The following is a 20,740-nucleotide window of genomic DNA, read 5'->3' on the forward strand; positions in this document are numbered from 1 at the left end:
CGGCTGCTGTGTGACGTCGCTGTGATGCCGAACGTCCCTCCCCCATTAGGAAGAGGATGTTCGCCACCCACAGCGAGGTCGCTCAGCAGGTAAGTACGTGTGACGGGGGTTTCACGACTTTGTGCGACACGGGCAGCAATTTGCCTGTGACGCACAAACGACGGGGGCGGGTACGATAGATTGTGAAATCGCACAATCGGTCGTCCCGTGTAAAGCAGGCTTTAATAAAAATGATAAGACCATAAGGTCATAATTATAATACAAAGAGCAGGACAGGCATGAGTATAAAGCAACCAATCTGTTCCAGCTATCAAGAGTAATTAGACTAACAGAATCTTATTGGAAAATACACTACTCTGTCTTTTCCATTTAACAAGTCTAAAATTAGCCATGAATACCTTCAATATTCAATCATTAAGCGCTAAAATGAAGTTTGCTTCTTACCTGTCTGTACCACAATACAGGATCCAATCCAGGTTGCCTATTGCACTCCCCTACTGATTTTGAAGGTTCTCCGCTTTCCTTTCCCGTATGACCACTTCCTTCAGATACCTTTGCTTTCAAGCCCTCTGCTTGCTGCACTGGCATCTTTGAGTCCTCTGGTTTGGGTATAATCACAGACTTACTTGAGTCTGGCCCAGAAACCATGTCCTTAGGTTTGCTAGGACCCGATTTCCCAAGATCAGTTAGACTTGGTGCCTTTGTGAGTGTTGGAGGTACTGAGGATTTGTGCTTCCATTCTTCTTTGAGCGTGACCTCTCTATCTCTCATGGCCATCTCTGCCTTCTTTTCAATGTTACGTTGCTGATGTTGCTGCTGCTGTTCCAAGCTTTGCCTTTGTTTCTGGTGCTCCTCAAATTGTTGTCTATATGTTGGGTTAGTGCTCAGCAAATGAGCATGATACCCTTGGTCACTATAGCCATAAGGAGGCACATAGGCATACTGATTGTAATACAGAGATTGCATGTACATATTTGGACGCTGTTGAATAACTGAGGGCTGTTGGCTAGTGCTGCTAAGCTCGGGCTTTTTTTCCTCTGGTGGTTCCACCTTCATTTTAACTTCCGTTACCTCCAGGTCATCTTCTTTTTTAACTTTCAGTTGCTGACTTTCTGGTGTAGTCTGACCAGTGGGATTCATGGCACCTGGACTGGAATGTGCATAGTTGGGAGAGTAGTATGTTTCAAAAGTTTGATAGTATGGAGATTCCTTGCTTTGAGGTTGTGGTGGAAAAAGAGACTTTTTGGCACTTTCCTTCACCATTTGCTCTGGATCCTTGGCCTTTGTGCCCTCTAATTTTCCTTCTCCGTCTTCACCTGCATCTGAAATGTCAGAGTACGCTGGGCTGTTTGTTTTAGCTGAAGTTCCTTCAGCCCCATTTTGAGTTACAACATGTAATGGGGTCATGGGCTGACCAGGACTGGGATTTTCCATTCGGTTTGAATTATTACCACCAGCACCTCCTCCTCCTCCTCCTCCTCCTATGGAAGGACTTGGTGCATTGTCTGTGAAACTATAGATTTTGTCAGCCTCTGCCTTTATGCTGGCTAGCCTACTCTGATGAGCATCAGAGCCGTTAATAAGTCCATCTCCTTTGCTTGCTGAATCACCTGTTGCTTCCCCAAAGGGACTCTTTCCTTCTTCTGGACGTCCTACTTTTATAGCGGTTCCAGGACTTTCATCCTCCCTTTGTTCTTTCTTCTTTTTATCCTTTTTCTTTTTATCCCTAGATGGAGTTAGGGCTGGATTAATACTAGATGGCTCTCCCATTACTGTTGGTTTGGGTTGGATAGGTTTAAGTTGTGGGCTGGTAGGCATGGCTTGGACTACTGTTGTGGTCAGGCCTGTGGAGGAACCGGGGCTTCCAGCAGTGAAGGTTGTAGTTTGAATAGTGTACATTTGCTGCGGTACTATGGCAGGTGCAATTGGCCGAGCAGACTTTACACTTTTAGATGAAGTCAGCTTATCAGGCTTACTGCCCCCATTGCCCTTCTTTGCTGCATCCTTTTCAGACAATCTCTTTTCTTGTGACTCAAAGCCGTCGTTGCTCGTGTCATCAGCTGCCATCTGACCATCATCTGATCCATCATTAGAAAGAGCTCCAGGATCTGTATCTCCTTCAGTGCCAATTTTTTTCTTGCATACAACCTTTCCTCCAAATTTAGAAGAGAGTGTAGGACTGTGTGGTTCAATTAAACGGGCTTTAGGAGTTGCTGACCGTGCAGGAGAAAGGGAACCCTTCTGAGTTGGAAAGGTACCATTACAACTACCCATGTCCAGATGAAGGTGCGGCTCCTCACCACATTCACTGTCTCCGTCAGCCTCCGGTTTACTGTCATCATCTGTGTGTGCATGAGCCTGATGGTACTTCAGGCCATTAATGTGCTTGTATTTCTTGTTGCAATTAGGGTGAGGACAGTCTATTAATATTGGGGAGGAACAATTACGGTCCAATGCAGTTGGCTCCACCTTAATAGTGCTTAATGGCACCGTTAACGGTAAAGAAACGGACACTGGGGCAGATGATGATCCCATGGAGTTTGTGCGAGCACGCTTACTTCCCTTAGAGTCTTCAGAGCTGGAGGTCAGTTCCATGTCAGAAGGGGGCTTGCTTTTGCGTTTGCTTGCTGATGATGGACTAGCTTTTATATCTTCTGTTGGATTGCAGGGGGGTGGACGATGTTCACTTAAATTCTGGCTTCCACGTCTCCCTTTATTGTTGGCTCCAGCTCGAGTCTTGCTGCTACTGCTGCTGCTACTGCTTGCACCCTTATTTTCAGGGGCTGGTGTACCTTCTGCAACAGGAGCATTACTACTTGGCCGCATGCGTTTACCCCTCCCCCGTCCGTTCCGCATCTCCAAGTCACTTGTGGGAGAGTCGCAGAATCTGGAGGGGAAAGGGGATAAAATGGAGAAGGTGAGTATTTCAACTTAAAAATCAAACACACAAAAAGCTTGGATCATAACCTAAAAGGGATATTTCCATGTCAGATATTTATGGCAGATCCAGAGGAAATACAATAAATGTTTACTGAAACTCGCATCTTGAGACACTGAATAGATGTAAGAATATATATGCTCAGGTTACTAGACACATCTATGAGAATACAGAAAATATCCCTTAAAAGGGAACCTGTCATTAGATTAACGTTGCCAGAATCACGTGTGGCCTGAAGCGGACACTAGCTGGTTTATTGCAGCCATGTTTTTTTTACTCTAAAACGTTTCAGAGAAAACATACTTTGGAAAGCGAACCAAGCACTATGTGTCTTGTCCGACTATTTAGAGGCTGGGAGGTTTCTTTTCTCCCAGCTCTACTCTTCATGACTGACAGGTTTCTTCTGATACGTGTGCATAAGAAGGGACCTGTCATTCAGACAGGATTAGGGTGGGAAAAAGCCACCAGCCTGTAAGTAGTCCACCAAGACACATCGTACTCAGCCGGCTTTTCCAAGTGTTTTCTCTGAAACGCCACAGTATTTTATACTTCACAGTAAAACAAACATGGCAGCAGTAACGCAGCCAGTATCAGATTCATGACACATTCCAGGATAGGTGACGCAATTTTTATTTTTGTGTAAATTATAATTTACTAGAAATAGGCCAGATGCTATAGCATCGGGAGTGCGGTGAAATTAACATCTGTCTATGCTTAGTGGTGCTAACAGGAGCAGTGGACATGTGCCACACTGTTTGCGCTTTTCAACATATTTGTTGTATGTCATCCCTCCACATTTGTGTATTGTACCTGCTGCGTTATTTGACGTCTTTCATCCCTGTGCACTGTCTCTTCCTTGTTGTGTGCTGTATATTGGTATCTGGTGTTGTGTTTCTTGAGCTGTGCTGTGTGTATGTGTCGTTTGTGTATATGTGTGTGTATATGGCTGTACGCTGTGTGTACGTGTCATCTGTGTATATGTGCGTGTATATGGCTGTACACTGTGTGTACGTGTCATCTACGTATATGTGTGTGTTGTCTCTCGGTCTCTCTCTGAATAGGGTATCAGAAACTGGCAATTATGTACGTAGATTATATAACGAATTATTTTTAATACACAATAAAAATGTCCTGTTTTAACGATTTTATTTATTTTCCGCAGCCGTTGGGGGATTGCCATTTTTATTAGCTGGTGCATAAGTGCCCGAACACAACACTTGTACACCTCAAATATGGTACTCCTTGGACATAGGAGACTGCGGTCCGTGTCCGACCATTGTTGCCACCAGCTGTGACCTGAGCACCACCCCTTGGACCCTCCAGTTCACAGCTGTGGGGGGATCCAGGTCGCATTTTGTTGTAAGTCCAGAGTGGTACTCTTAATTATAATTACCCCTGGTCACCATCTTCAGGGCGAGTGGTGACCGGAGGTGCAGGGGTGAGGCGAGTTTCAGGGCGGTGATTGGCAGCCTGACATTGTACTACTGCAGGCTTGTGAGCTGTTCTCAACTCTCGAGAAGTCACCGCTGCAGCCAAGCTCTGAGCTGTGAGACTAGGACTGCGGAGGAGACTTCTTCCAGAAGCAAGATTAACTTGGTAGCACGTGATTAGTAGTGCAATACCAGCATGCCGATCTGCACTCACTACCACCATCATTGCTGTGCTCTGAACACTAAGCTCTGCTATGTCAGTCTAACGCTTCATTCATATGTCCCTGTGTTAGACATCTGAAGGAGGCTTAAACTGACATAGCAGAGCAGTGTATCTAATCCCCATCATGTGTAATACAGCCCGAAAAGCTGTGTACCTAATCCCATCATGTGTGATACAGCACCCAGTGGCATGTATTTAATCCCATCACGTGTGATAAACCCACAGTGCTGTGAATCTAAGTGAGTATAATGTCTATTATGTGCAATACAGCCCAAAGAGCAGCCTTTCTAATCCCATCATGTGTGATACAGCACACAGACATGTATCTAATGCCCATGTGTGCTGCAGCATGCAGAGCAGCGTATCTAAACCCTTTATGATGTGATTCCATCATGCGATATAGGCTGCAGTGCCACGTATCAAATGCCATAATGTATGATACAGCCCACAGTGCTGCATATCTATAGAAACATAGAATATTAGAGTTGGAAGGGACCTCCTGGGTCATCTAGTCCAACCCCCTGCTCAAAGCAGGATTCACTAAATCATCCCAGACAGATGTCCATCCAACCTCTTATTAAAGACTTGACGGGAAACTCACCACCTCTTGTGGGAGCCTGTTCCACTCATTGATCACCCTCACTGTCAAAAGGTTTTTATTAATATCTAATCTGTGTCTCCTCACATTCAGTTTCATCCCATTGCTTCTAGTCTTTCCTTGTGAAAATGAAAAAATCTAATCCCATCATATGTGATAAAGCCCACAGTGCTACGTATTTATTTTCATTATGTGTGATAAATCCACAGTGCTTTGAATCTAATGCCCATTATGCGTGATTCAGCCCACGGAGCAGTGTATCTGATCCCCTCATGTGTGATACACTACACTAAGCCTTCTATCTAATCCCACCGTGTGATACAGTCCATGTATCTAATCCCATTTTGTGATAAAATACACTAAACCCTGTATCTAATCTCAATGCATAATACAGTATCTAATCCCAGTGCGTTATACAGTCCACGTATTTAATTGCATCCAGTGTGATACACTCCACTGAGTCTTGTATGTAATCCCACATCATATGCGATACACTACACTGGGCTCTGTATCTAATCAGAGCATGTGATACAGTCTGTGTACCTTATCCCAGCTCATGATACAGTCCACGTTTTTAATCCCAATGCGTGATACTCTAAGGAGCAACAACTAGCAGGTTCAGCGTTGTCGGTCGTCCTCGCTGACACTGTCCACATGTCAGAATCACATTGCAGTCACTAAACAAAATATCTCCGCACTGTGATCCTAAAATTCATCCTCCCTTATCGTTTAACAATAGCCCAGAAGTGACGGGGAGGAGACATCACACACGGGAGCCGACACCACCCACATTTACTGCATTCATAATACAAGCTAGCCGAACATTACATTTTCATGTCAACATTCAGCAGCTGCTCCCCCTAGTGTTGAACAATGGAAAATACGAAACATTGTAAAATTATTTTTTTAGATTTTATGCCATTCAATATATATATATTTTTTTTTTTAAATTAGTGAAAAACTATTTTTGATGGCACACTGCCCTTAAAGGGAATCTGTCACCAGGTTTTTCCTATATAAACTGCGGCTACCAGCAGTAAGGCCTTATATATAGTATTCTAGAATATTGTATATAAGAGCTCAGGCCGCTCTGCATAACATGAAAAAAGACCTTTTATTATACTTATCTATGAGGAAGTCAGGACTGATCGGCGTCATTGGTCCTGATCTGGCGCCTCCTCACTTCCTGCTTTGTGTGGATGATGCATCCTAGGTCATCCACGCAGTGTCCTGCATTGCGCTCCTGCCCACGTCTCTCTGCCCTGCCGAGGGCAGAACAAAGTATTGTAGCATGCAGGAGCAGGGAAAGGTGAAAGACTGCCTGCGCATGCGCACTACAATACTTTGCTCTACCCTGGGCAGGGCAGAGAGAAGTGGGCAGGAGCGCAATGCAGGACACTGCATGGATGATATAGGATAAGTCAGCCACATTCAGCAAGAAGAGAGGAGGCGCCAGACCCAGACCAGAGACGCGCATCGGACCTGGCCACCCCGCGGGTGAGTATAATAAAAGCTGTTTTTCATGTTATTCATGGAGGCTTGTGGACATATATACAGTATTCTACTATGAACACCACTTCGCCCCCCCTGACGAAGGCTATTGCTGAAACGCGCGTCGGATGGGACTTGGCGCCATTCCAGCTTATAAGTAAATGTTATACTTTCGTTAGCCATGACTTATTTGCCTCGTTTATGCACTTCATGTTGCTGATGCACATGGTATATATCTTGTCATATTTTGACATACTTTTCTGTGATTTACCTTCTATTTATGAGGCTTGTTACATGGGCTTTTAAACAATCAAGCACATGCACTACTTTCTGCTGGTTTGGTATGCCATCTAGTGCACCTTCTCTGTCATTACACCCATCTCTTTTTAATGTGTATTTTTCTCAATTAAGATTTATTATATATATACTTTTTGTCTCCTGATCCTTTTTGTGATTTGGTTTTTAGTATTCTACTATGCTTTATATAAGGCCTCACTGATGGCGGCCGCACTTTATATGGGAAATACCTGGTGACGTTCTCTTTCAGTAGGGCCGATTTATTCTAGCTGACAAAACACAAAACCTTGAGCGGTTTCAGAGAACCATATTGTATTTTCAAACCTCATTAGACTCGTTTCAAAACCAAGTTAATTGACAATATTTATATAGACACAAACTCACCTCGGTGGAGCCCAGTCGTGCCGTGTACAATCTAAGAGGGTGCCTACATAAGTCTTATTTCTCCAAGTCACATTAACAACTAACATGCCTGTGAAAATAAAATAAGAAAAAAAATTAAATTACAGATTTACAGGCAAGATACAATGTTAGAATTTTAGGTAGAGAAGAACGGTTTGACAGCATGGTTAATAGATAGATGTTAGAGACTTGAGGAACGTTTTCATTACGATGTTACTTTTTTTCTTTTAGCTCAGCAGTGGTAAAAAAAAGAAAAAAAAAATTTAACTTTTTTTTTTTTTTTGCTGCCACAATTGATCACGTACCCTCGCTCTAGTAGAGGTCAGATATGACTCTCACTAAGCAAAAAAATAGTCGCCGCAACACATTGTGTATAGTGTTAGTTAAAAAAGTATTCTCAGAGAAGAAAGTGAGTATTTACATTAGGATTTTATTAAAAAAAAAAAATATGTTTAAACATTAAAAACAAAGTTCTGAAATATTCCAATCCAATTTTCAGTGGTCAGAACTGCACAGATAATAAACTAATGATTGAGCATTCCTGCAACTCATCACTTTGCAGACTGGGGCAGAGTCAGCAGAGGATGCGGGGGGAATACCAGCTCCACTGCCCGGATGGAGATTTAGGCAGCAGAGCACAGCAATACTATACATATATGTACAGTAACTCACAAAAGTGAGTACACCCTTCACATTTTTGTAAATATTGTATATGTTTTCACGGGACAACACTGAAGATATGAAACTTTGATACAATGTAAAGTAGTCCATGTACAGCTTGTATATGCCCGGAGTCATACTTGTGTACGACTCGAGTGAGGATCTTATCGCCCAGACCGGCCAGTTGCTCTCCTCGGAGGAGCGTGTCAGCTTCATGTATTTCTATGCAGCTGACATGCTCCTGTTAGGACGAGCCAACGGCCAGTCCGGGCGATGCGATCCTCGAGCGAGTCACACACAAGTGAGGAAACTGCGTATGGCAGAGCCTTATTCCAGTGGCGAGAACAGCTCAGTAGCCTGGGACTAGTAGTTCAATACTTGGCTGCCGACTTGCGCTCACTGCCGCTGTTAGCCTGCAGTCCAAACAACATGATGCTGTACTCTTATCACTTACTGAGCTCTGCTATGTCAGTGCAAGCCTCATTCAGACGTCCCTGCATTACAAACATCAGAAGAGGCTTTACGGCTGACAAAGCAGAGCCGCGTATCTAATTCCTGATCACGTGTGGTACAGCCTGCTGAGCAGCATATCTAATCTCATCATGTGTGATATAGCCAGCACAGACACGTCTCTAATCCCAACATTTGACACACTCCGCCTCTCTAACTCCAGCACGTGATACACTCCGCCTCTCTAACTCCAGCACGTGATACACTCCGCCTCTCTAACTCCAGCACGTGATACACTCCGCCTCTCTAACTCAAGCACGTCATACACTCCACCTCTCTAACCCCAGTGCGTCATACACTCCGCCTCTCTAACTCCAGCACGTCATACACTCCGCCTCTCTAACTCCAGCAAGTGACACACTCCGCCTCTCTAACTCCAGCACGTCATACACTCCGCCTCTCTAACTCCAGCAAGTGATACACTCCGCCTCTCTAACCCCAGCACGTCATACACTCTGCCTCTCTAACTCCAGCACGTCATACACTCCGCCTCTCTAACCACAGCACGTCATACACTCCGCCTCTCTAACCCCAGCACGTCATACACTCCGCCTCTCTAACCCCAGCACGTCATACACTCCGCCTCTCTAACCACAGCACGTCATACACTCTGCCTCTCTAACTCCAGCAAGTGATACACTCCGCCTCTCTAACTCCAGCACGTCATACACTCCGCCTCTTTAACTCCAGCACGTCATACACTCCGCCTCTCTAACCACAGCACGTCATACACTCTGCTTCTCTAACCCCAGCACGTCATACACTCCACCTCTCTAACCACAGCACGTGATACTCTGCCTCTCTAATCCCAGCATGTCATACACTCCGCCTCTCTAACTCCAGCACGTCATACACTCCGCCTCTCTAACCCCAGCACGTCATACACTCCGCCTCTCTAACCACAGCACGTGATAGACTCTGTCTCTCTAATCCCAGCACGTCATACACTCCGCCTCTCTAACTCCAGCAAGTGATACACTCTGCCTCTCTAACCCCAGCACGTCATACACTCCACCTCTCTAACCACAGCACGTGATAGACTGTCTCTCTAATCCCAGCACGTGATACACTCTGCCTCTCTAACCTCAGCACGTGATAGACTCTGTCTCTCTAATTCCAGCACGTCATACACTCCGCCTCTCTAACCCCAGCACGTCATACACTCCACCTCTCTAACCACAGCACGTCATACACTCCACCTCTCTAACCCCAGCACATGATACACTCCGCCTCTCTAATTCCAGCACGTCATACACTCCGCCTCTCTAACCCCAGCACGTCATACACTCCACCTCTCTAACCACAGCACGTCATACACTCCACCTCTCTAACCCCAGCACGTGATACACTCCGCCTCTCTAATTCCAGCACGTCATACACTCCGCCTCTCTAACCCCAGCACGTCATACACTCTGCCTCTCTAACCCCAGCACGTGATACACTCCGCCTCTCTAACCCCAGTGCGTCATACACTCCGCCTCTCTAACCTCTGCACTTGAGACTCGGCCTCTCTAACCACAGCACGTTATAGACTCCGCCTCTCTAACCTCAGCACGTGATAGACTCCGCCTCTCTAACCCCAGCGCATCATACACTCCGCCTCTCTAACCACAGCACATGATAGACACTCTAAGCCCAGCATGCAATGCCCAGCGCCTGACACACTCCACGTCTAACCCAACATATGCAGTTTTTGGTTACCTTTTAGTCACCAAAAACCTTTAGACCTTTTCTCTTTCCCCCAGCACAGTCTATCAGCTTTCAGATTTGCTGTGCACACGTTGCTTTTTTTGGGCTACATTTTTATGCTGACCACAAAAATGGAGAATGTCAATTCTGTTTGCGTTTTGCACCTATTGGTGATATTAAAAAAAAAAAAAAAAAAAAAAAAAAAAAAAATGCAGTAAAAAAAACGCATGCGTTTTTTGCCACAAGATGAGTTTTTTGTTCAGAGGGTGCATTTTTCTGGTTACGACAAAACTGTAGTGTGCGGCCATACCCTTATCCTTTTGCAAATGCCCAAAATGGGAGGGGAGCAGTGATGACACATGCGAGCAGATCCCACCTACTTTTACAGCAATAGTATTTTTGAGCTACCATTACACTAGGTTTTCATGGCAAATTTTAGCAGCTGCTCCCATCAGTGTTTAAAAGTGGAAATATGAAAACTTTTAAAATCACACTTTATACTGTAGAATCTGATGACGGATCTGCTTGAAGTCATTTCTATTGCAATTTATGGCAGCTGCTATAAAACAAACAGGCAACAAAGAAAGGAAATGAATGCAGCAGCCTGGACCGATGTATATAGAGTTAATATAGTTCCAAGTTATAATATTAATGCATTACTCTTATGACTTGGAACTCAATAGTCTCATATATGTAAATGATGTTGTGTTCAGGTGAGAGAGGACCCGGTGCCGGTCCTGTATCTTTCTGATCATACTGGGACCGTGACTATGCGTGCGTGTAACTGGCATTGGTCTTAGGGGTACTTTGCATGTTGCGAGATCGCTAGCATCGGCTAGCGATGCCGAGCGCGTTAGTACCCGCCCAGTCGCAGATGCGATATCTTGTGATAGCTGCCATAGCGAACATTATCGCTACGGCAGCGTCACACGTACTCACCTGCCCTGCGACATCGCTCTGGCCGGAGACTCGCCTCCTTCCTAAGGGGCCGGGTCGTGCGGCGTCACAGCGACGTCACACGGCAGCCTACCAATAGAAGCGGAGGGGCGTAGATGAGCGGGACGTAAACATCCCCGCCCACCTCCTTCCTTCTGCATAGCCCATGGAGGTAGGTAAGGAGATGTTCCTCGCTCCTGCGGCTTCACACACAGCGATGTGTGCTGCCGAAGGAACAACATCGTATCTCCTATTGGTGCGACATTATGAAAATGACAGACGCTACACAGATCACCGATTTTCTACACTTTTGCGATCGTTTATCGGCGCATTTAGGCTTTTCATGTTGCGACGTCGTTACCGGCGCCGGATGTGCGTCACTTTCTATTTGACCCCCACGATATCGCAGTAGCGATGTCGCAGCGTGCAAAGTACCCCTAAGTCTTTCATTCAGTTAATCTCTGTATCATTAATTGTAACGTTGCCTTAAAACGCAATTTGCCAGTTTCGCTAACACTTTAAAAACTGCCCCCATTACAGTATAGAGCCTTAAACCAGCATTAAAATAACGTGTGTTTGCATGAAACATACATATAGTGCTGTGAGGTCATGGTTTGTCGTCACAATCACCAAAAAATTCCACTTTTTTAAATGTATTTATTTTGTCAACTGCAGCATTTTGCTGAGATTTTGGGATCATCAGTACAGTACACCGAGATATAAGTAATGTACGCCCAGCCTCCGGTCCACACTGCTGCTTTCCTGGCTTTCATTCAGAAAGCAGATGGTGGCACAGCTGGAGATGGCGGCCATCAGCGGAGTAAGCAGGTACGCATTAGCCAGGTTTCCCTCAGACGGCACATCACCCGCGGGAATCCTGTACATTAGATCACACGCTCACCAGTGGCGCTGAACATCTGGTGATAAAGAACCGACTGAGCCCAGGTAAGTGTTATAGAATGTGATGCTAATTCTGGAAATACGAAAAGTGACAGAAGAGCCTGAGAGAACACCCACAGTGCAGGACGCCAGCCCCGGCTGTATGTACGGATGGTGGACGACTAAGGCTAGTTTCACACTTGCGTTGGACGGCTTCCGTAGCATTGCGTTGTGTGACGGATGCAACGGATGCGTTGCATATAGTGGCACAACGCAATGCTACGGATCGTACAAAACAACGGAAAGCTTTATTTTTTTTTTCTTCTTTACAGTTTTACCGGCAGCCGACTATTGTGAACGATCAGCCGATCGCTCTCAATAGCCGGCGGCCGAGCGCTCAGCTGGGCGCCCTCACATGCCGGCGGCCGGTCGCTCAGCTGAGCGCTCTCACTTGGGCGCTCAGCTGAGCGCTGTCACTTGCCGGCGGCCGGGCATGCCGGCAGACGGGCGCTCAGCTGAGCGCTGTCACTTGCCGGCGGGCGGGCGCTCAGCTGAGCGCTGTCATTTGCCGGCGGCCGGGCGCTCAGCTTCGGCCACCGAGAGACAACAAAAATAAAGTTTGTGATTAAAAAAAAAAAAAAAAAAAAAAAGAAGAGCATGCGCAGTGAAATCCTACGGATTGCGCTGCTCAAAAAAAACGTTACATGCTGCCTTCCTTCCGCCCGACGCAGCGTCAAAATAACGACGCTGCGTCGTCCAGCGGATGCAACGCAGACACTTGCGTTACAGTGCGTGATCCATACAAGTCTATGGAGAATAGCGCAGTGCGTTAACGGACTGTGCTATTCTCCATAGTGACGGAATGCGCTGAACGCAAGTGTGAAAGTAGCCTGACACTTATTTTTTTACATTAGAGAACAGGCAACTGCTATCATAGCATAATGAAAAGTAGTGAACTTTCTGTTTATACTCGCAGAGTGTTTGTGTCCCCAGGCGCAGTCTAATAAATGAGACTGAGCGTTACACACCCTTCACGGGACCAGCCCTGGAGTCTCTGCCGCTGTTCCTGATGTCACATCAACATCACTGCTGCAGCCAATCAGTGAGCTGTGTGGGCTGTGCAGGCTAGATAGGCAGAGCCGCTGTTCTCAGTAATTTGCTGCAGCGCTGTCAACTCTAAATCGGCACTGCAGACATCAGTTAACCCATTCCCGACCACGGGCAGTAAAGTTACGTCCTATTTTAACGTGACTTAACGACCAGGGGCGTAACTTTACTGCCTAAAGTTCATTTGATTGCCGTGGCCATAGCAACGGCTTTCAAATGATGTCCCCTGCTGTTTCTTACAGCAGGGGACCTTTGCTTGACCCCAGGGGGGGTGGCATCGCCACCCCCCATCGACGATCGTTGTGATTGGCTGTTCAAATCTGAACCGCCAGCCACATCGTTCGCACTGATTTCGGCTTAAACAATGCCTAAATCAATGTGATACTGTGAAATCCTGCTATGAGGTGCAGCAGCTGCAGCACATCATAGCTGGAGCTCAAACATGTCCCCCCCCAGCCCCTGCAGCACTAATTGGAGCGATCGTGCTATGATGCGCAATCGCTCCAATCAGTGTGCAGTGGGGCTGTCTGATCTGCAGGTGGCCGCCCTCCCCAGGCCTGTGCTGGTCTGGTGAGCCGCCCCCAGCAGGTCTGCAGCGTGCACTGGCTGGTACTTATGGTACCACGCCAACGCTGCTGCTGCCGCCGCTGATGTCACCGCTCCTGCTCCACGTGATTATTGCGCTCCCCTTGTAGCCTGTGTGCGCTCCCGCGATGTCCCCTGTACGCTCCCTTGATGGCCCCTGTCCGTGCCCCCCCCCCCCGCGATCTGCCCCCCCCCACTCCCCGATCTGCCCCCCGACATCCCGATCTGCCTGCCTCCCACGTGATCTCTATTCCGCTTCTGCAGCTCCTTCTCCGGTCTCCCCCTCTGCTCTCCCCCCGATGTCCTCTTACCTGTTTTCACCGGGTCGTCCGAGGTCTTCACTGGCCAGATCACATCTGCCTCCATCGCTGGGTCCTTCCTGGGTATTCTGCTGAGCTGTCCAACTTCCTGCCTGCTGCTCCTGTAAAGCTGTCCATCTCGCTGCCTTCTATTCCTCCTGCACTTTCGCTGGTCAGTGATCCTCCTGCTAATCCTCTGGGTACTGTGAGTATAACTTTTTTTTTGTTTTTTTTTCCTGGATCCCCTGTCCATTTTTACACCTCGTCCATCCCGCCGAGCGCTGATCAGGGATGCACATAACAGATCGGCATCCTTGCTCAATTTTCGGCGGGACTTTTTTTTTTCCGGATCCCCGACGCTTTTTGTATCTCATCCGACCGTGCGTCCTGCAGTGGCCGATCAGTGCTCGGTGTCTGTGCGTTTGAAAAGTCAAATGGCGTTCCTTCTCTTCCGAGCCCTGCCGTGCGCACAAACAATTACTTACCACCACATATGAGGTATCTGCGTACTCGGGAAAAATTGCACAATACATTTTATGGTGCATTTTTTCCTGATACTGTTGTAAAAAAAAAAAAAAAAAAAAAAAAAAAAGAAGAAGAAGCTACCTGGTTAAAGCAAAAATTTTGTGGTAAAAAAAAACAAAACAAAACAATTTTCACGGTTCAACGTTATCAACTTCTGTGGAGCACCTGGGGGTACAAGGGGCTCACCAAACCTCTAGATAAATTCCTTGAGGGGTCTAGTTCCAAAAAGAGGTCATTTGTGGTGGAGCTCCATTGTTTAGGAACCATAGGTGGTCTCCAAACGTGACATGGTATCCGCTAATGATTGCAACCAATTTTGCTGTCAAATGGTGCTCCTTCTCTTTTGAGCCCCGCCATTCGCCCAAACAATTACTTTCCACCACATGTGAGGTATCTACATACTCAGGAGAAATTGCACAATACGTTTTATGGTGCATTTTTTCCTGATACCCTTGTGAAAAAAAGCTACCTGGTTCAAGTAACAGTTTTGTGGTAAAAAAAAAAAAAATTGTATTCATGGCTCAACATCAACTGCTGTGGAGCCCCTTGGGGCTCGCTAAACATCTAGATAAATTCCTTGAGGGGTCTAGTTTCCAAAATGGGGTCACTTGTGGAGGGAGCTCCATTGTTTAGGCACCTCAGGGGGTCTCCAAATGCAACATTACGTCAGCTAATGATTTCAACCAATTTTGCTGTCAAATGGCGCTCCTTCTCTTCTGAGCCCCGCCATGCGCCCAAACAATTACTTTCCACCACATATGGGGTATCGTCGTACTCAGGAAAAAATGCACTATAAATTATATGGTGCCTTTTTTCCTGATACCCTTGGGAAAAAAGCTACTTAGTTAAAGCAACAGTTTTGTGGTAAAAAAAAATTTTTTTCTTTTCACGGTTCAACGTTATAAACTTCTGTGAAGCCCCCAGGGGTTCAAAGTGCTCACCAAACATCTAGAAAAATTATTTGAGGGCTCTAGTTTCCAAAATGGGATCACTTGTGGGGGAGCTCAATTGTTTAGGCACCTCAGGGTGTCTTCAAACCCGACATGGCATCCGCTAATGAGTGCAGCTAATTTTGCTCTCAAAAATTAAAATGGCGCTCCTTGCCTTCTGAGCTCTGCCATGCACCCAAACAATTGATTTTTACCACATATGGGGTATCAGCGTACTCAGGAGAAAATGCACAATAAATTGTATGGTGCATATTCTCTTTTCTCCCTTGTGAAAATGAAAATTTTATGGCTAAAGTAACATTTTTGTGTTAAAAAGTAAAATTTTCATTTCTTCCTTCCACATTGCTTTGGTTCCTGTGAACCACCTAAAGGGTTAATAAACTTCTTGGATGTGGTTTTGAGCAGTGTGAGGGGTGCAGTTTTTAGAATGGGGTCACTTTTGGGTATTTTCTGTCACCTCGGCCTCTCAAAGTCACTTCAAATGTGATGTGGTCCCTAAAAAAGATTATTTTCTAAATTTTGTTGGAAAAATGAGAAATGCTGATGAACTTTGACCCCTTCTAACTTCCTAACAAAAAAAAATTTTGTTTCGAAAATTGAGCTGATGTAAAGTAGACAAGTGGGAAATGTTATTTAGTAACTATTTTGTGTGACATATCTCTCAGATTTATAAGCATAAATTTTCAAAGTTTGAAAATTGCAAAATTTTCGCAAAATTTCCGAAATTTTCACAAACACATAAATTACACTGGGGAACAATTTGAAAAAAAATTTCTGTTGAGTTAGGTTTTTGAGCTGATTTATACTAAAATTGGCATGCTGATAACAAAAATGTAGTCAGTTTTTTTCTATCACGCCAAGTTTTTCCTCCTCAACTTGCCTGCCATAGAAGCACAATTGCACTGATTTCTGTAATAAGACTTGTTATCTGAGTACAATTCGACTCATATAGAGCTACGTGGCAACTTGTAAGAGTAGTCACAACTGAGACAGTGTGGTGAGAGGTGTGTGCAGCTCCCGATACGTCATAATTATCAATATCTTTACACAAAAAATGTATCATAGTAGGAATAAATAGGATTTGTGATAGCTTTTCTCTTTACATTGGGCGCTTAGTTGTATTTTATATATCTTTTATGATTTTTTTCTTTGTTAGTTTTCAAAGCTTGTAACTTTCCATCTCAGTGTTTTATTTACTTATGTACATATTACCTTTGTTTCAGATCATGTCTGCTCCTTCTTCCTCTCGTCGTAAATGCCTAAACAACCCTGACTTCTTCTGCTATATTTGTGGTGTTTTCACCATTCCAGTTCAAAGGGCAAACATCAGTGCATTTGTCAAACAAGCATATTTTGCATATTTTAAAGTAAAACTTGGTGATCAAGATAAGCCATGGGCCCCTCACATAGTGTGCAAGCAGTGTGTCGAGGGTTTATGGATGTGGACCAAAAGGAACACGTGAAAAGTTGGCATTTGGTATCCCCATGGTGTGGAGAGAGCAAAAAAGTCATTCCACAGACTGTTACTTCTGTTTAGTGAAAACATCAGGATTTAACAGGAAAAATAAAAGTAAAATAGAATATCCAAATCTACCGTCAGCTATCAGACCAATGCCTCATTCAGCTGAAATTCCAGTGCCAGTTTTCGAACAGCTACCATCTCTAGAAGTCTGAGTGATGTTGATGAACACAGTGACAGCAATGATGCAGAATTTGAAATTCACAAGGATTCAGTTCGTAAGGGATTTGATCAGCACGAGTTAAATGACTTAGCACGTGAATTGGGCTTATCAAAACAAGCTTCAGAATTACTAGCATCAAGGCTGAATGAGAAACAGTTACTTGAACAAGGACGGAAGATATCATACTTTCGTACTAGAGAAAGTACATTTTTGCAGTACTTTCGGTGTGACAGCGGTTTTGTGTTTTGCCATAATATTCCTGGTTTACTACAAGAATTAGGGCTTTCAATGTACAATCCAAATGAATGGCGACGGTTTATTGATAGCTCAAAGCGGAGTCTTAAGTGTGTCCTTCTACACAATGGCAATTTATTTGGTGCAGTCCCTATTGGGCATTCTGTCTCTCTTCGTGAAGAACATGGAGATGTAAAGAGAGTTATTGAAATATGACACACACAATTGGATCATCTGCGTTGACCTTAAAATGGTTTGCTTCCTTTTTGGTCAGCAACGTGGGTACACAAAGTATCCCTGCTTTCTCTGTATGGGGGATAGCAGAGCTCGAGAAAAGCATTGGGTTGAGTCGAATTGGCCTCCAAGATCTGGTCTTAAACCTGGAGATCCTAACATTCTACATCAGCCACTTGTTGACAGGAAGAATATACTATTCCCACCTCTGCACATAAAACTAGGTCTCATGAAGCAATTTGTAAAAGCATTGCCAACTGACGGCGACTGTTTTAATACATCATTTTGGCACTTCCTGGACTGTCCATTGAAAAAAATCAAGGCTGGTGTGTTTGATGGTCCACAAATTCGACAGCTCATCAAAGATGAACATTTCACCGGGACAAAGACGTCGTCAAGAACTTTCTTGGAAATACACGTGCAAGTAATTACAAAGAAATTGTTCAGAAACTATTGGAGAGCTACAAAACGCTTGGTTGCAACATGAGTATTAAACTACATTTTCTGCATTGCCATCTTGCCAACTTTCCGGAAAATCTTGGTGCTGTTAGCGATGAGCAAGGTGAATGATTTCACCAAGATTTAAAGGTTATGGAAGACCGTTACCAGGGTAGATGGGATGTACATATGATGGCTGACTATTGCTGGAGCATCAAACGTGATTGTCCTCAAGTTAAACACTCCAGAAAAAGCTATAACTGTACATTTTTACCTTAAATACACACACACACACACACACACACACACACACACACACACACACACACACACACACATACATACATACATACATATATATATATATCCTTTGTAAAAAAACATGATAGTGTTAAAAAACATATTTGTCATGCCTATTTCTTATACATTTCATTTTTTGTTCATATTTGTATTATTTAAAAAAACAACAACACTTTTTAGGTACAGTAGTTTACATATTTTTGAGAAGACAAAAATCCTATAGTTCAAAAACTTGATGTGATAGAGAAAAACTGAGATCATTTCTGGATTCAGCATCCAAAAATTAATTTAGAACAGTTGTCTGACCTAACTCCTAAACAATTGCGTTCCCCAGTGTTATCGGCCTAAATTTACCACTGACATGAAGTACAATATGTCACGAAAAAACAATCTCAGAATCACCAGGATCTGTTGAGGCGTTCCAGAGTTATAACCTGTCAAAGTGACACTGGTCAGAATTGCAAAAAATGAAGTGAAGGGGTTAAGGGTATGTCCGCACGCGGGGTTCTAGCTTGTCAACTAAACTGCACACTTTTGACAAATGTAAACACTGCGTTTGACAAAAAGAACACGGTCAAAACGCATGCGTTTGGAACGCTTTTTCCTTGTGTTTTGGACACTGCATTTTGACACTGAGAAGTCAATGGGTGGAAAATATTCACAAAACGCAATGAAGAATGAACATGCTGCTTTTTTTTAGGCAACGATTTTGACAAATATTTGTCAAACAAAACGCTGCCTAACAAAAAAAACCCAAAAAACTCAACCTGCAGATGGAAATTCTGATTTCTCATAGACTTTGCTGGGGAAGCAAAAAGCATGCAGTTTGTCATTGACACAGTGCAGTTTAAAACTCAACCAAAACACAAGAAAACGCAACGTACGCACATAGCCTTACAGTGGCAGAGACTCCGTGCTAGACCCAGGGAGGACGAGTAAACACAATCTGCATATGGGGGACGGAGAATGGAAAATCAACTGCAAAAGCGCTACTGGCAGTCAGTGAATGGCAACATTCATGTCTATAGGGGCATGCACATTTGTGCCTCTTTGATGGACTATTCTCCACCCAGAAAGCAATCCTGCAATATATCATGTAGGTTGGAGGACACCCCAGTTCCCTTCCTTTTCCTCCCCTGATGTCAAGAAACCTCTGTGTGCCACTATACAAAAATACTAAAGGCACACAACTGTACAGTGTGGCTCAGAGCAGGATACAAGCACCGTATTACTGATCTGCACAACAGGCATTACATTCAGGCTACAAAGCCGTACTGGATCATGTAGCTGGAAGGCACGTCCAACATATTAGGGAACAGTACACCTATGTGATCGTGTGTGCACCAGCTTCTCAAGGTGAACTCAAATGTTCCTATTCACTGCTTATTAAGGCTTACTCAGATGTGCGGGGAGTGGGGCGGGGGGGGGGGGGGGACTGACTGAGTGTGGGGTCTCCCTTGCCAGTCCAACATCCTAAATTACATGCTCATGATTTGCCATCTAGTGAGTAAACTGTAGGGATCAGTTATTTCTGATTCTGGCAGTTACGTAGCTTTGTATTAATGGGGTTAGAAAAAAAAAAATTGGATTGTCCTAGATATTGGTTTCTTGGCTAAAAAAAAATTGCAGCAAAATTCACAATGTATTTCAAACACGAATTCCAAATATGAAAAGGATTGGAGGCACTCACCGTCATAGCAAGTAGATGCTTTATTCAAACTTCATGCATCAGGGGAGGGAGTGTAACGCACATCCGGACTACGGCTGCCGTTTCTCACCATCTGTGGTGCTTCAACGGGTCAACGGGATGGACCCGTTGAAGCACCACAGCTGGTGCGAAATAGCAGAAGTAGTCCGGATGTGCTTTACACTCCCTCCCTCCCCTGATGCATGAAGTTTGAATAAAACATCTATTTGCTATGACGGTGAGTGCCTCCAATCCTTTTCATATTTGGAATTTATCGTTTGCTAGTGCTGGGAAGAGCACCGCCTGTCTTTGCATACTTCCATTACAACAAATAGAGCGATTTATGTAATCATGCTACGCCCGCTAACATAGCGGTGAAAAACACTGTCATATGAGAGGACAGTGTAAAAAGTTCACGCTTTATATATGGGTATTTCAAACATGGGTTTTAGTGCTCAGGATTTTTAAAGGCCATTTCCATCTGAGCCATAAATGGTTGAGATGCTACCTCTGCCCAGGCTCTGACCTCTGGAGGTAGAGCTACGAAAACAGATAAAAGCAGCTGAGATGCGTGGTTTCCATAACTCCCATAGAAAATAATGGGAGTTATGGAAACTGTGTAGCTGAGCGGCTCTCAGCTGTTACC

At 44.6% G+C, this 20,740-nt stretch overlaps 1 protein-coding gene across 3 annotated transcripts in view; it reads right to left on the bottom strand.

Annotated features, from left to right (window-relative positions):
* Positions 1 to 20,740, bottom strand: part of LOC142303839 (zinc finger protein 609-like) — a 163,112-nt gene that overhangs the window by 28,198 nt on the left and 114,174 nt on the right. For 2 of the 3 annotated variants that reach the window (XM_075345620.1, XM_075345621.1), the window contains exons 4-5: positions 7,362 to 7,449; positions 445 to 2,887 (exon numbers count right to left, since the gene is read on the bottom strand). In XM_075345620.1, the coding sequence (XP_075201735.1) occupies positions 445 to 2,887; positions 7,362 to 7,449 (2,531 nt within the window). The remainder of the gene's footprint in view (positions 1 to 444; positions 2,888 to 7,361; positions 7,450 to 20,740) is intronic. The other variant, XM_075345622.1, reaches the window with a different exon arrangement.

This window comes from Anomaloglossus baeobatrachus, chromosome 4, assembly GCF_048569485.1.
Source record: "Anomaloglossus baeobatrachus isolate aAnoBae1 chromosome 4, aAnoBae1.hap1, whole genome shotgun sequence".
NCBI lineage: Eukaryota > Metazoa > Chordata > Amphibia > Anura > Aromobatidae > Anomaloglossus > Anomaloglossus baeobatrachus.